Source organism: Podarcis muralis, chromosome 14, assembly GCF_964188315.1.
Source record: "Podarcis muralis chromosome 14, rPodMur119.hap1.1, whole genome shotgun sequence".
In the NCBI taxonomy this organism is placed as follows: domain Eukaryota; kingdom Metazoa; phylum Chordata; class Lepidosauria; order Squamata; family Lacertidae; genus Podarcis; species Podarcis muralis.
This window is the reverse complement of record NC_135668.1, coordinates 39,343,145-39,356,605: the sequence shown is the minus strand read 5'-3', so window position 1 is coordinate 39,356,605 and position 13,461 is coordinate 39,343,145. Positions and strand designations below refer to the sequence as shown.

The 13,461-nt window shown below is 43.2% G+C and overlaps 2 protein-coding genes across 10 annotated transcripts in view; one reads left to right on the top strand and one right to left on the bottom strand.

Moving 5' to 3' along the window:
• The window catches only part of CRAMP1 (cramped chromatin regulator 1), a 43,622-nt gene extending 32,748 nt beyond the window's left edge, over positions 1–10,874 (bottom strand). The window contains exons 1-2 of one of the 8 annotated variants that reach the window (XM_028705468.2): positions 10,670–10,874; positions 7,322–7,746 (exon numbers count right to left, since the gene is read on the bottom strand). In XM_028705468.2, the coding sequence (XP_028561301.2) occupies positions 7,322–7,745 (424 nt within the window). In that variant the 5' untranslated portion in view covers position 7,746; positions 10,670–10,874. Of the gene's footprint in view, positions 1–7,321; positions 7,747–7,906; positions 8,207–8,346; positions 8,556–10,669 lie in introns of those variants that run through there. The other 7 variants (XM_028705465.2, XM_028705471.2, XM_028705463.2 and 4 more) reach the window with 7 other exon arrangements.
• Positions 10,875–12,209: 1,335 nt separating this feature from the next.
• Positions 12,210–13,461, top strand: part of IFT140 (intraflagellar transport 140) — an 87,784-nt gene continuing 86,532 nt past the window's right edge. Inside the window, exon 1 of one of the 2 annotated variants that reach the window (XM_028706287.2) lies at positions 12,210–12,325. Coding sequence is in view for 1 of the 2 variants with exons in the window: in XM_028706286.2 (XP_028562119.2) it covers positions 12,729–12,731 (3 nt within the window). In the remaining variant the exon portion in view is untranslated. Of the gene's footprint in view, positions 12,326–12,544; positions 12,732–13,461 lie in introns of those variants that run through there. The other variant, XM_028706286.2, reaches the window with a different exon arrangement.

Sequence of the window (13,461 nt, the reverse complement as noted above, 5' to 3'; positions counted from 1 at the left end):
ATGTGACAGGGAATCAAACTGCCGCATTTCCTGCCAGGTGTCTCACGACACTTCTAAGAGGGTGGGTGGGAAGCTAAAATTTCCGCAAGGTAGCTATGCTACACATTCATCAGAAATAACTTTCTCACAAATTGCTCACCAGAGATTCTCAACGAGTGATATCTATGAGCTCTGCACAAAGACCTGCACTTGACTTATCTTTCTTCAAACAATGAAGATCATGCCCATTTTGACGAGTACTAAATTTATTGAACAGGTTAACATGCTCACCTGGGGCTCATGATTTTCATAAAACTGGTTTTTCCATCAGTTAGAGGGGACATTCTTAGTAGCTAGGCCTAGAGCCGTTACTTTCATAATACAACACTGATTTCATAATGCAGCACTGACTGGGGGGTGGGGTGGAATTTAAAAGTGCTATATCGAGATATATACCATGCCAGGCCCAACACCTACTGGTAGAAAGAACTGGTCCAGCTCGTAAATAATTAGTATCTGGTGCAATCACTGTTACAGCACCACCACATCATTATTTCTGTTGGTCTACTGGTGTATATACCAGCAGTGATTCAGTTTAGTCATTCAAACCGAAAACAACAATGAAAAATGTAGAACATATCACACAGGAAAGAATAGAGCCACACATTAAAAATACACAGGTATCACCTTCTAACATAGTGCAAGAATGCCAAGAGGGAAATGTCATTTTATGTTGAATTAATGAAGTATAATTTGCAAGATATTGGGGGGGGGGTGAGGGTGGCGGATAGAGAAAGAGATAAAGCAATGAGGGGAGACTATCAATATAATGAAAGAATTCAGCTGAGTAGAGAGGAGGTTTGAACAAACAACAGTTAAAGCAACTCAAGAACACCTAAAACCTGGATAGTTTCCAGGGGAAGACGTGTTAAAAATAAGATATTCTGTCATAACTATATGCCAGTTTCAGTGGGTACTGAAATCTAAGAGCCAGGAGACAAACTTGCTTTTTAACATTTGAAGATAAAGATCAGGTCGCTTTAAAGCAAATGAACACCAGCAACAACAAAGGGACAACAGATACTCTCAGACTTCTGGAAAAAAAACTTCCTGGATAATTCCTTTTCTGTTTCTGCAATTAACCATTGCCCCTTTTAAAGCATCTAAACTTTGCATCTTGCAATTTCTTTTGAGTGGGTGGGGGTGGAGCTGCACATCGTGCTAAAGAGAGGTGAGCAACACTCACCTCTTTGGCATGCACATGATTACCTTGCTGATTTCTATCAGAATCCTGAAAATTTCCACTTTGGAACAGTGTGTGTGTAAAGCTCCCTTAATCAGTAGGTAATCTTGGTTTCTAATGGTCTTAGCAATGAATATGAATACATCTGAGATGACACTGCTTTATACCATTGCCTGTTCAAAACTATGAAGCAGAAAAGTTATGTAATTCTAAAAGGTTGAGATTTACAATCCACAGACTCAATGGGTATCATTTTCTTTATAAGTCAAGACTGCATCCTATACATGGAATACTTAATGCTGACTAAATGGAATTTCATCAGCCTGATGTTTTTTTCGGATTCTGGCCCCAAAGAATTGTAAACATAAAGGTTAGATTACTGCTAGGATACTTTTGTACAGATGCACTGAATAGCTGTCTATTAGGGCACCACAAAATCTGTGCCTTCACATGCTACATGTTAGGCACGATGTAGCCTTTGTAACCCACACAGAGAAAGTGGCAAGACAGCTGTACAAAATGTAGCACTAAAACAGAACTCAGCAGCAGTGAAATGCCCCCTGAGAACACACCCCAAGTGAGTTGTCAGCCATTTTTTTCACAAAGCAGTACATCTTGTGCTTCAAGCCATTCTAAATGTCTGAAATAGCATTCCACAACTACTGTAAAATAAGGCATAAGAACAATTCAGCCAAGGGCTAATCTAGGGGTTGCCAACATGGTGCTCTCCTGATGTTGTGGACTACAACACCCATCATCCATGACCATTGGCCATGCAGGTTGAGTCTGATGGAAGCTGGAGTCCAGCATCTGGAGGGTTACAAATTCCTCACCCCTGCTTCACACCAAGATGAGTATCTGTAGCGATCTCTTGCAACTACGAATCAGAGATGGGAAGGGTTATGATCCGAAACAATTCCTGACCACAGAAAACACAGTAAATTATGCTGATAAAAATGTTCACAATTCATGTCCAAAAATTTAAAATTTTAAAAGATACTTGACTACTGGTTCTGAAATATTTATAGAATTTTCCTTTGGGGGGGCTGCTGTTATCACACACTACAGTAATTTTAGCAATACATGTGAACAGAATCAGAGTTAAAGGAGTAGAAAAAACTTACTGAAAAGCCATGGCTGACAAGGAGAACAGTGAATAAAATTTGATCAGCAGGAAATATGTAAAGATTGAACAGGGATGCAGTTCTCACCCCCATCCCATAGAGTACTCCACATTTTTCTTCATTTAACTCTATTTTATCATAATAGTTGAAACTGAAGGAGTGTGCATTAGTAGGTGAATGTGTGTAGGTTGATTGAAAGATGAATGTGGATTTTTTTGTGGGCAATGAGTAGAAGTGCATTGAGCAAGTGGAATCCTAATTATATTCTATTGTTTTATATATTGTATCACATTATCTCATTTTGAGTTTACTTTGCAAACTGCTTTGCAAATCATTTCTGATGAAAAGCAGAATATAAATACTTGAAATAAAAATAATACTGTAACCTAGCACTTTCTAAAACTTACAATCGGCTATCAAACCTATCAGAGGTTGCTCTAAATATAAATATCACAAGAACACATCACTTAAGGGTTGTTCATTACTAAGACACAATCAAGCTCAAACCAATGGGATACAGCTAGCAACCACTTAAAATTAAACACTAGGTTTAATGAGCATGTCGTTAGTTCTCTCCTGACACCTCTCTTGAACATTCCCAGAAGACATATATATGGATTTTGAAAGGAGCACTCCCTGAAAAACAATGTGAAATTATCTTCCTGAAGAATTTGTCTGCTAAATCAACATAAGAATGGCTTCTAATTCCACTAGAACACAAGGGCAAAGCAAGGATTCTGAAGGACAGCTCTAGTGGAGGCCATGCAGTTCTACCTTGCCTGCAACTTGCACTGATGCTGTGAACAAATCCAGAAATAGAGGGAAAACCTGTTTGAGATCTACAAATTGATAACTAAGAAGTGCATTTTAGAAAAGAAACGGGCAAGTTGAAGGCAGATAGAAGTGCCCCATGACACTTCAATAAAACTGCAGAATATCAATTCATTTTTTTTTCTCTCTCAGCTATAAAATAATAATAATAATAATCTGGTGATGTCAGGTATACCATAGTTGAAGTAAGCACATATGCTGAATTTTGAAAGCATCCCACAGATCTATATGCTAAAATTCTGAAAGATAAAATAGTTAACGCACACCGTTTCGGCAAGGGAAATTAGTGTGCAAAAGTGGGCTTGAACACACACAACTGAAGCACCTCTGGATATGCATCCTCATCACAGGCTCATCCTGACTCACTGTCCTGGCTAGAGAAGTCCTTTTTAAGGGGAATGTGCATTCCCGTGAGGAGCCACTATTGTTGCATACAGGTAGAATCAGATCAAGCCAAAACAAAGCTCCAAGATATTGACAGAAAAAGCTACCCAAGTTGGGTTTTCTAAAGAATGCTTATTGGTGCTTCATTACATGATTGAAAGAAAGTCCAAAGACTGTTAGGGGCTTTAAAATGATGCACTTTTGCAGATACAGATAGCTTTACATGGATAAATATAATGTAGGAACCATTAAAACAAGGACCGGCAACCTAAGGCCCATGGGCCACAAGCGGCCCACGGGAGTCGTTTAAACGGACTATGAGCCACCCCCAAACCAAGCCACCCGCTCGGCGAGTCCCCACACTCTGCACTAAACCAGCGCAGTGCGGTGTGGGGACTCGCTTCCGCGACGCAGGAAATCGCGTCCGTGCAGACGCCGAAAATTGTGGGTGCACGTGCGATCCGGCCTACGGAGGGATCTCCACTGGAGTGAACCAGCCCAGGTGAGGTAAACCTTGCCGACCCCTGTATTAAAACATGCCTGCCTGAGAGTCTAGTTCGTGAATTTCACACAGGTATCAGTAATTTATAAGATATATCACACACAGACACATATATGGAAATCACACCCATCAACATCTGCAATATTGAAATTTAGGCTTAAAGATTAGCCAATATGTCAGTTTTTAAATTTAGGATTCAGAATTCACTAACTCATGGACTCACACACTGAACGACAAACAGAAAATTTTACTTGAGATTTTTCCCACCGCTGAAGAGGTAAGTTGAAAAGAAGCTTGTCTCTTCAGCAACAGGACTGCAAAAGCAAAACAAGATGCAAACCAATGGTTTCCTGTATATCTATCTGTTTGCTTTCCAGAGCCTATGTGCACAGTTTTCCTAAGGCTGCAAAAACACACAGCATGTGGCAAAGCTCTACACAAACTACACAAGAACATGGTTGCACTTCTTCAGAACTGCCATACATTTCAATGTGGATTCTGTAGAAAAGGGGTAAAAGTTGCCCAATGCAATTAAAAAAACACTGGAGACAGACCATAGCATAGCGGAAGAACACAGAATTCCAAGGTTCTATCCCTGACATCTTCAGTTAGAAGGATCAGGTAGCAGGTGATGTGAAATACCTCTTTTGAAGATGCTGGGAGACATTGCCAGTCAGAGTGGACAATACTGGTCTATTTGGACATCTAATGTCAGAAAAGGCAGCTTCCTATGTTCCTAATTATTACTAATAATCAGATCAGCTTGCATATTGCTGAATCCTATATGTTTTCATTAATTGTAAACAATAAAATAAAAATTAGATCAACTTCAGATTATCAAAACCTTCTTTTAAAGGAAAATGCCCCAATTCAACAATAGAGTGCCAATGGAGGATAAGCCTGCACACAAACAGAAAATGCAAATATGCTATGAGATGCTTATCTAGACACCACTAATATGGATAGGTGTGTCTTTTGCTGTAGATGGGACTGAGCATCTATGTAAGGGGCTACTAGTGTGACTAGCACTGGATTGGGGCTAAAGATTTCATGGGGCTGGTGTATGGATGCATATTTAAGAAATAGTGTAAGGGAGAAATACACTAAGCAATCAAAATGGGATTTCTGCACAATGTGATGGAATCGTTTTTCCCTTTTACTGGGTTTGCAGTCAAAATGTCTATTTCCCCAATGAATCCACAAGCTTTTATACTCGATGCCCTGATAGTAAGTTAAAACAGAACCAATTGTGTGATGAGAAAATATTGAGATCAATCCTCTGGACTTTGGGAATATGATCTGACACCAGACTTCTCAACAATATCTTCATTAATGACTTCTATAATACATATTTATATAAAGGGTGCTGCAATTCTTATTTAAAAGAAATCTTCCAGCATTTAGATGGTTTGCATAAATAGGCAGCATCTTATGAAATGTGCTTCTGTTCAGCATTATTATTGTTATTATTATTGTTATTGTTAAAAAATAGGTCTCTCAGCATCCAATATATGTTGGGCGGATTTATTTTTTAACAGATAAAGCTGCTCATTACAATTTTTGTGTTGTTGTTTTTTAAAAAAGTCTTATATTTTTAATTTTTTCCTATAAAGGCAATTCGATAATAAAATAAATCCTGGGATGTAGAAAGTTCTTTATAATGAAACCTTAGTCCAGGCATAGGCAAACTCGGCCCTCCATATGTTTTGAGACTACAATTCCCATCATTCCTGACCGCTGGTCCTATTAGCTAGGGATGATGGGAGTTGCAGAGTTTGCCTATGCCTGCCTTAGTTAAATATTGTTACTGGGGATTACCTAAAATGCCTTCCAACCAACCAACACAATAAGGAGTTAGATGGCAATGAATAAGGGCTGTATATCCTCAAGAACAAGAATTTGTTCAGCTATCCACCATGCTTAACACAAACACATAAAAGGTTCACTGATCAAGAGCATAAAGCAGCATGGGTAATGATACTTATGCAGCAATGCCAAGCCAGGGTCTATTTATCAAACCAGGTGTTGTCCCACAGACAACCAGCAAGCCATGGCTTACAGTGGTACCTCAGGTTAAGTACTTAATTCGTTCCGGAGGTCCGTACTTAATCTGAAACTGTTCTTAACCTGAAGCACCACTTTAGCTAATGGGGCTTCCTGCTGCTGCCGCGTCGCCGGAGCCCGATTTCTGTTCTCATCCTGAAGCAAAGTTCTTAACCCGAGGTACTATTTCTGGGTTAGCGGAGTCTGTAACCTGAAGCGTATGTAACCTGAAGCGTATGTAACCTGAGGTACCACTGTACTTTGTAAAAGCTTGGTTTGTTTTCAAGATGCTCTTGCCTCATGCCTTCGTGACTTAATTAGTGGTTAAGGTAGGAGTGAACAAACCAACCATGGTTAAGGAAGGTGCTGAGTTTGTATACAGCATCAAGCAATAGTTAAAACAATCAAGGTTCCTAAGCTTCAGAATGCAGTTCAATGGAAGTAATCAAAGCCTAGTGAAGCCTCTAGAGAGGGCATGGTTGATCAAACAAACTGTGGTTTAACAAACCAATGTTCAATAAACCATGGCTTAGTGTCATACACAACCAAACATGCCCCAGAATTAAATCTTTTATCACAACTAGTTTCACAAATAAACTTTTGACAAGGACAATAAATACGACTTGGTTATTTGGTAACAACTGAAATGACAAAAAAGCCAAATGCTAGCTACTCAGGATGGAATCAGGGAGTCAAACCTCTAGCTCAATTCTAACTTAATAGCCCCACCCCAATCAACTGACCATGGCTTTTAAAGCTGACCACAGCTAGTTAGAGCAAAAGCAAAGTATTGTGATGCCTTAAAGATTCACGAACTGATTAACACATAATCTTTTGTGAACTAGAGTCAAATTCATCAGATGTATCTGCTGAAGTGGACTCTGGTCCACAAATGTGATTTTATAATAAATGTGCAAGTCTTTAAGGCACCACAAGACTTGGTTGTTTTTGCTGCAGCAGCAATGCTACCCCCTCCAGGGATTTTTTAAAAAATGTCCTTTAGTAACAGGCTCCTGGTCCCTTTTCTATGCATATGGGGAATAAACAAAACTACAGATTTATCAAGCGAATAACCTTGGGATGCACGAAAGCAGTGGCAGATATGCAAAGCAAGAACAATCAACCAAGCAAGGCGTCAAAGGGACAAAACAGGCAACGGCACCTTCCTCCCCGTGGCATGTGTGTTTTAGGAGGGGTGCGAGGTCAATACTGTACCTTTTCCTTTTGCTGCTGCTGCTGCAGCGGTTGCATTGCTGCTGCTGCTGCCACCTCCAACTGCGCAGGATGCCTGAGAATCCTTCCTTAACCTCTTGCTCTGAGGTCTGACACTGGACCTGAGGAAATGATGCTGGTCGTTGCTGTGGGCAGGCTGGACGGAGGAGGAGGATGAGGAGGACGACGACGGGGCTTGGGGCAAAGTGGAGGTTGCCAAGAAGGGCCCCCGGTTAGTGTTGCTTTGAGTGATCGCCTCTTCTTCCTTTGTGCTGCTGGTGCTGGGAGCTGCCTCTCCTCCTTCGCCTGCTCCTTCTTCCAGGGACTCTTCTTCACCTGCTCGCTTGCCCAGCTTCCTCAAGCCTTCCTCAGTAGTAGTCGTGCTGGTGTTGCTGCTGCTGCTGCTTTCGCCCAGCTTCACTGTCATCCTATGTGGAGGAAGAAGAGGAAGGGGGGAGGAGAAGGAGAAGGAGACAGAGACAAAGTGGGGAGGGGGCACAAAGTCAACCAAGAGACCCCTTCAGAGGAACAAGGAAAAAATATAAAACACCCCGAAGCACAATGCAAACCCACAACGCGCAAACACACATAACACACACAGCCTGCCTTCAGAGGGGAGAAGTTTAGCTGCAGAAATTCCTCTCAACATGGCCGCCGTTGTTTGTTACTAAATCCCCTTTCGTTGGCTTGTCCCGACCCAACAACCTGTGCCGGTGGTGGGGAAGCGAGAGGAGGGGGGGAAGGAGGCCAGGAACCCCTCCAAAGGGTAGCCAGCGCCGCCGGGCAGCCCCCAGCCCCCTCGCCGGGAAGGTTAAGGGCGCCTTTGGCAGGGAAAACCGCCGAGGCAAACTCGGGCGTTTGGGGGGGAAAGCGTTCGGCAGCCACGGAAAGGAGGAGCCGGGGGGGGGTGAAGCACCCTCGTCGGCACAAGGGGAGAGAGGCCAGCAAAAAGAGAGAGGGGAAAATATGAGAGAGAGATAGAGAGAGAAATGTCCCCTGAAAAGTGACTCTCCCCCACCCCATCCTACCCATTGTGTGGGTCTTCTGGGCCAGGGGGGCTCTTCTTTCTCCTCACCATGGAGCCGAAGCGATCCGACCTACTGAGGGGGGAAATTCATATTCCTAGATGCAGCAAGCAGCTTCGCTGCCGCCTCCTTCCTCCCTCTCTCTCTTTCTCTCTCTCTCGTATGTGTGTGTGTGAGCGAGAGAGCGAGAGTGTGTGTGTGCGAGTATGTGTGTGTGTGTCTGTCTCTCTAGGACTGGGACTGGCCAAGGCTACAAAGATTTCCAACTCCCCACACACCCACTTCCCAATCGCTCAGCACCTTTCCGAATCGCCCTTAAATACGGCGACTTTTCTCCTCTCCAATCCAGAAGAGTGCCAGGTTTATTTTCCTCGCCAAGCCAACCCAACAACTAAAACATTAGCTTGTTGTTTTTAAAAACAAAACAAACAAAAAAACCAACACAAACCCAAAACGCACCACTTGCACGCCATTTTTTTTAAGTTTTGCATTTGAAAACGAGGGAGTTATTTAAGGGTTTCACTTCAAATAGCTAAAGAAAGAGCTATGGTTTCCTAAAGACATTCTTTCTCTTTTAGTTTTTGTTGTTGTTGCTTTCTTATAGCATGGGTTTTATAGCATTTGGAATAACCTCAGCTAAACTCAAACCAGTTTCAAAACAGTTCCCCACCCTTAAGACATACGTGACCAGCCAGTTTGCCCAATAGTCACAGAGGGTTTAACAAATGTGCTCAGATGCTACTGAAATCTTTATTACTACTTTCACATTACTGAGTTCAGTGTTTACCCAATGCTATGTCAGCATATTCTGCTGTGACCCACAACACATTTTCTGTATTTCTCTTTCTTTCTCTCTCTCTCTCTCTCTGTCTCACACACACACACACAATGCACATGCAGATTAAACTAGTGAACTTTGACAAAATTGCAAAGTGCTTGAAAGCACGGTAAAGCCAAAACAACTTTCAAAAAAGTAATAATTCAAGAGTACAAGAGAGGACAATAACACTACAAAACTATGCACACTTCCTTGGAAGTAAGTCCCACTGAATTCAGTGTGACATACTTATGAGCAAATAGACATAGGATCATGTTGCACTATATAAAATGCAATTTCCTTCCCACAACAAAAATCAAAATTCAAGCACCACCACCAAAAATATAATAACCAACAAAAATAATCCCAGATTTCAGGCTAAAAGTGTGGCACTCATTGAAATGAACATCAGTATTACACGTTTTACAAAGGGATATGCAGTTGTTTCATAATGGTTTCATTACATATGACTATCAATCACTCCTCTCTGCCTCAAACCCAAAACATATATGGAAGTAATCTCTCTTTCCCCCAAAAATTTTTTGTGAAGCATATTTGTTAGAAAGCATCAGCTGGAACCCATGCCTTCAAGTTTACATTCTTGGAACACTTTTTAATTGTTTTGGGCTATTCTATGTTGTGTCAGTAGTTTACACAATTTTAAAAAATCCATAAAATTTAATGTGGAATTAAAAGTCATCTTTTTTACACACAATAGGTATCTAAATTTCATAAACAAGGCAGGACTAGCCAGAAAGGCAATGATGATCACTTGACATTTGATAGACTTTGATTTTTTTTCATTATTCTGTGCTACTGAAAGACCAAAGATTTACAGCATTCAGTTCCACACAAGGGATGATTAAATAAATGAACGTCCAACATCCAGGATGAGGGCCCAATTATGTAAAGAGGCTGGATCTTCTAGTCTGTTTGAACGTTACTAACGCCAACATACCCAACCCATTCTCCCGTCCTCTCCCCAAATAGTGTCCAGTGCCTCCTGGCTTCATCCCGAATGCAAAGTATTCCACCCACATTATTCCCCCTGCTTCCAGTTTCAACTTGAGGTCCCACGTCACTCCTGTCAAACTTCGTTGATTTTTACAAAGGACAATTTAGCTTCCCAAAGTTCTCAATCATTCCTTGTTAATCCCCAATCGATTTCACTCCTTCCCGTTCTCTTTGGGGCAGGAGTTTAACGTCAATGATTTCTGCCGTCTCCTAAATCGTCCCCCCGCCCCCTTTACCGCTCCAGATCCGCCCCAAGGAAACGAATCTCTTCCCTCCAGACCCGCTCTAAGGAAGTGAGCCCTTTACTAATCTCACTTCCGACAGCCGGGGCTCCGAGGCTACAATCCGATACACATTTCTCCAGAAGTCAGTCCCACTGCATTTTACTCTCTAGCTAACACGCGAGCTTAGGGTTGCATTTGAAGTCTTCTCGATACACATCCTGGAAAGGGAAGAACCGATCTTCAAGGAATAGCATTTGGGCCCAAGTCCTACCTGCTGCATGGATGCGACGCCGGTACCGGATCCCTGCAGCCTAAAGGCCGATCTTGAAAGGTCCCGCTCCGGTGCCCAAATCTCCCCAGCCCCTTGGATTGTTACTCCCACCCTTACGCCTTGCCCGTACACTGGAGACTGATAAGGTCCCCTTCCGCTTCCGCGTTGCCTCCGCGCTCAGCAAAGGGGCGGGAAGCAAAGGGCTGGTGAAAAGCACCCAACGGGCCCGGCTGAGCGCGCAGACAGCCACGCCCCCACGGACCCCAAACAAATCGCTTCATTGGCCGGCCGAAGCTAGCAGGAAGGCGGAACCTGAGGCTGCGGTGGTAAAGGTGACCAATCGAAGCGCCGCGCGCGGCTGATGACACCGGACCAGAACTGGGCCAATGGCGAGGCGGGAGTTAGGAGGCGAGATTCGAGGGAAGAGCAAAGAGGGCGGGAGAGGGGCCGAAGCGTTAGAACCAGATTCTCGTTGGCTAGAAGGGAATAGACGCGCGCCGATCGTAAAGGGGAAGGGCCCGTGTCATCTGCTAGCATTTCCATTGGCTAGTTTCCTGTTTGACTGGCAGGTGGTAATGGAATACATAGCCGGTGGGATTTTTTTTTATAGGGGGAGGCCTGTTGAGTTTTGCTGCATTAACAAAGGGTCTTGTAGTAGAGTATTAAAACTGTTTTGCATGCAGTCAGCTTTGATAGATTATTAGAGCCTCCCTCATCAGAGGCATGCTCTGCTTAATTGGAGGCATCTTAAAAGGCAGCTGCTTTATTATGGCATCTTTATTATGGCACCTGGTGAAATTCAGTGTTGTGGTTCAGGAAACCTTAGAACGTAAATACTCGGCTATTATTGAAGATGCCCACAGATTCTTTGCTGATGTAGCTGGAAGCGACGTGGAAAACTGTTTTTAAAAAGATGAAATTATCATACCTATTGCCTTGCAAACCATGGTAACTCCAGCCCGTTGTGAGCCATTCCTGTGGTTTTCTGCTCACTGCAGAATTATTTCGGATCCGTGGGCGCGTTAAAGGAGCCAGTTTATGCATCCAGCAGAATTTATTTCCATACAGTATTTATAACGAGACTCTTAGCGATAAGAATTCCTTTGAGTATACCGCTTCAGTCTGCAGGTTGTGTGTATATTTGCAACATAAAAATAAACACCAGTCTTGCCTGCGCTCCCGGCAGCGCCTCTCTCGTTTTTCACTGGGATTTTTCTATTTACCTGTGGATGGCGGATACTGAACCTGAGACCTTATACATGCATGCAAACCATGTGCCCCCCCTCCGAAGCCCCCGCATTCTTCGCACACATGAAGAGAAAGTGAAAGGGAGGCTCAACTCTCCTTTGCCTTAAGGAAGAGGGAGCTTTTTAAACCACCAGGAACTTAAACTACTTACAAGTAAGCTGGAACTAGCGCCCTTGCTCCTACAGAAACACAACTGACCTAAGGGGCAGCGAGTTGAGAGCTCGGGGGTTTCCGTGAAGATTTCCGCGAAGCGTTCCCCTTCGGAAAACTTCGCGTTCCTTCGGCTCCGTGTTCGGGTGTTTCCGTAACGGCCGCCGTTGTCAAGGGTAACAACGCCTCAGCATCTCGTTGAGTCGGGCTTGAGGCCCGGCAGGCCTCTCTCTCGGGCTGAGGTGGCGCTGTGAGCCGGTAAGCGACAAACTCGAGGTGGGGCTGGGGGCAGGCTGGGATTCAACTTGGACTCGCTTCTTTCGATAAGCTCCTCGGGGGTGGGGGTTGCTGCTCGCGAAGGCCGTGGCCCGAACTGGCGCCTCTGGGGCCGGCCCTGTCATGGGCGAAGGGAGGGAAACGTAACTTTCGTGCGCACTCAGGTTGGGGATGAGTTGATGTGAGGGCCATCATGTCTCTTCAGCATCTCTCTCTCTGTGTGTGCTTGATATTGTGGCTCAGGCTTCTCACTTCCTTTTGGGTTGCCTTTTTAACACCTGTGAGACCCAGGCAGGAATTTAAAATGCTCCACAGATGTTATCTCTAACACCGAGCAAACTCGTCAAGATGTACTGTATAAGAAAGGATCCAATGCTTGCTGGAAATGGTAAAATTTTGACCGGTTTAGATTAACTCTTGTAATGAGAAACATCAAAAAGTGAGGGGATAAGTTGGTTACCAACAATCTAGATCAGGGTTTCCCAAACTTGGGTCTTCAGCTGTTTTTGGACTACAACTCCCATCATCCATAGCTAGCAGAGCCAGTGGTCAGGGGTGATGGGAATTGTAGTCCACAGACAGCTGGAGACCCAAGCTTGGGAAACCCTGATCTAGATACACAATGATAGGCATCCCAACCAAGAACTTTAAAAGAACCAAGTAAGAACGGAAGGGAAGTCAGAGGTAATTAGAACATCAATAAGTTGAATGGCAAAGAATATGTTTTTGTTTTTTTCTTTATTATGAATTGGAAATATTTGTATAACAAGAAGTTGAAACTTCATATTGCGATCTTATGTTAAGTAAGCATTTCTGTTATAAAAAACCAATAAAGATGAATCGCAAAAAGAAAAAGGAAATGCTAAGACACAACAGCCATCTCCCTCTCTCCTCTTGGAGTGTATTCATTCCCATGCTTGCCCCAAGTGTGTATGGTGGCCACATTTGACATGGACTCAGAAGCTCCCCTCCTTTAGCGCCAATGTTCTTCAGCCCTTCAGGAAGAAAGCTGGCTAAGTTAGGATATTACCGTAAAATTCTTCTTTTAGTATTCTGTATAGAACAGCTACTTGTTCTGGCCATTACTTTCTAGAAGTAAATAATGGTTTAGTGTATGT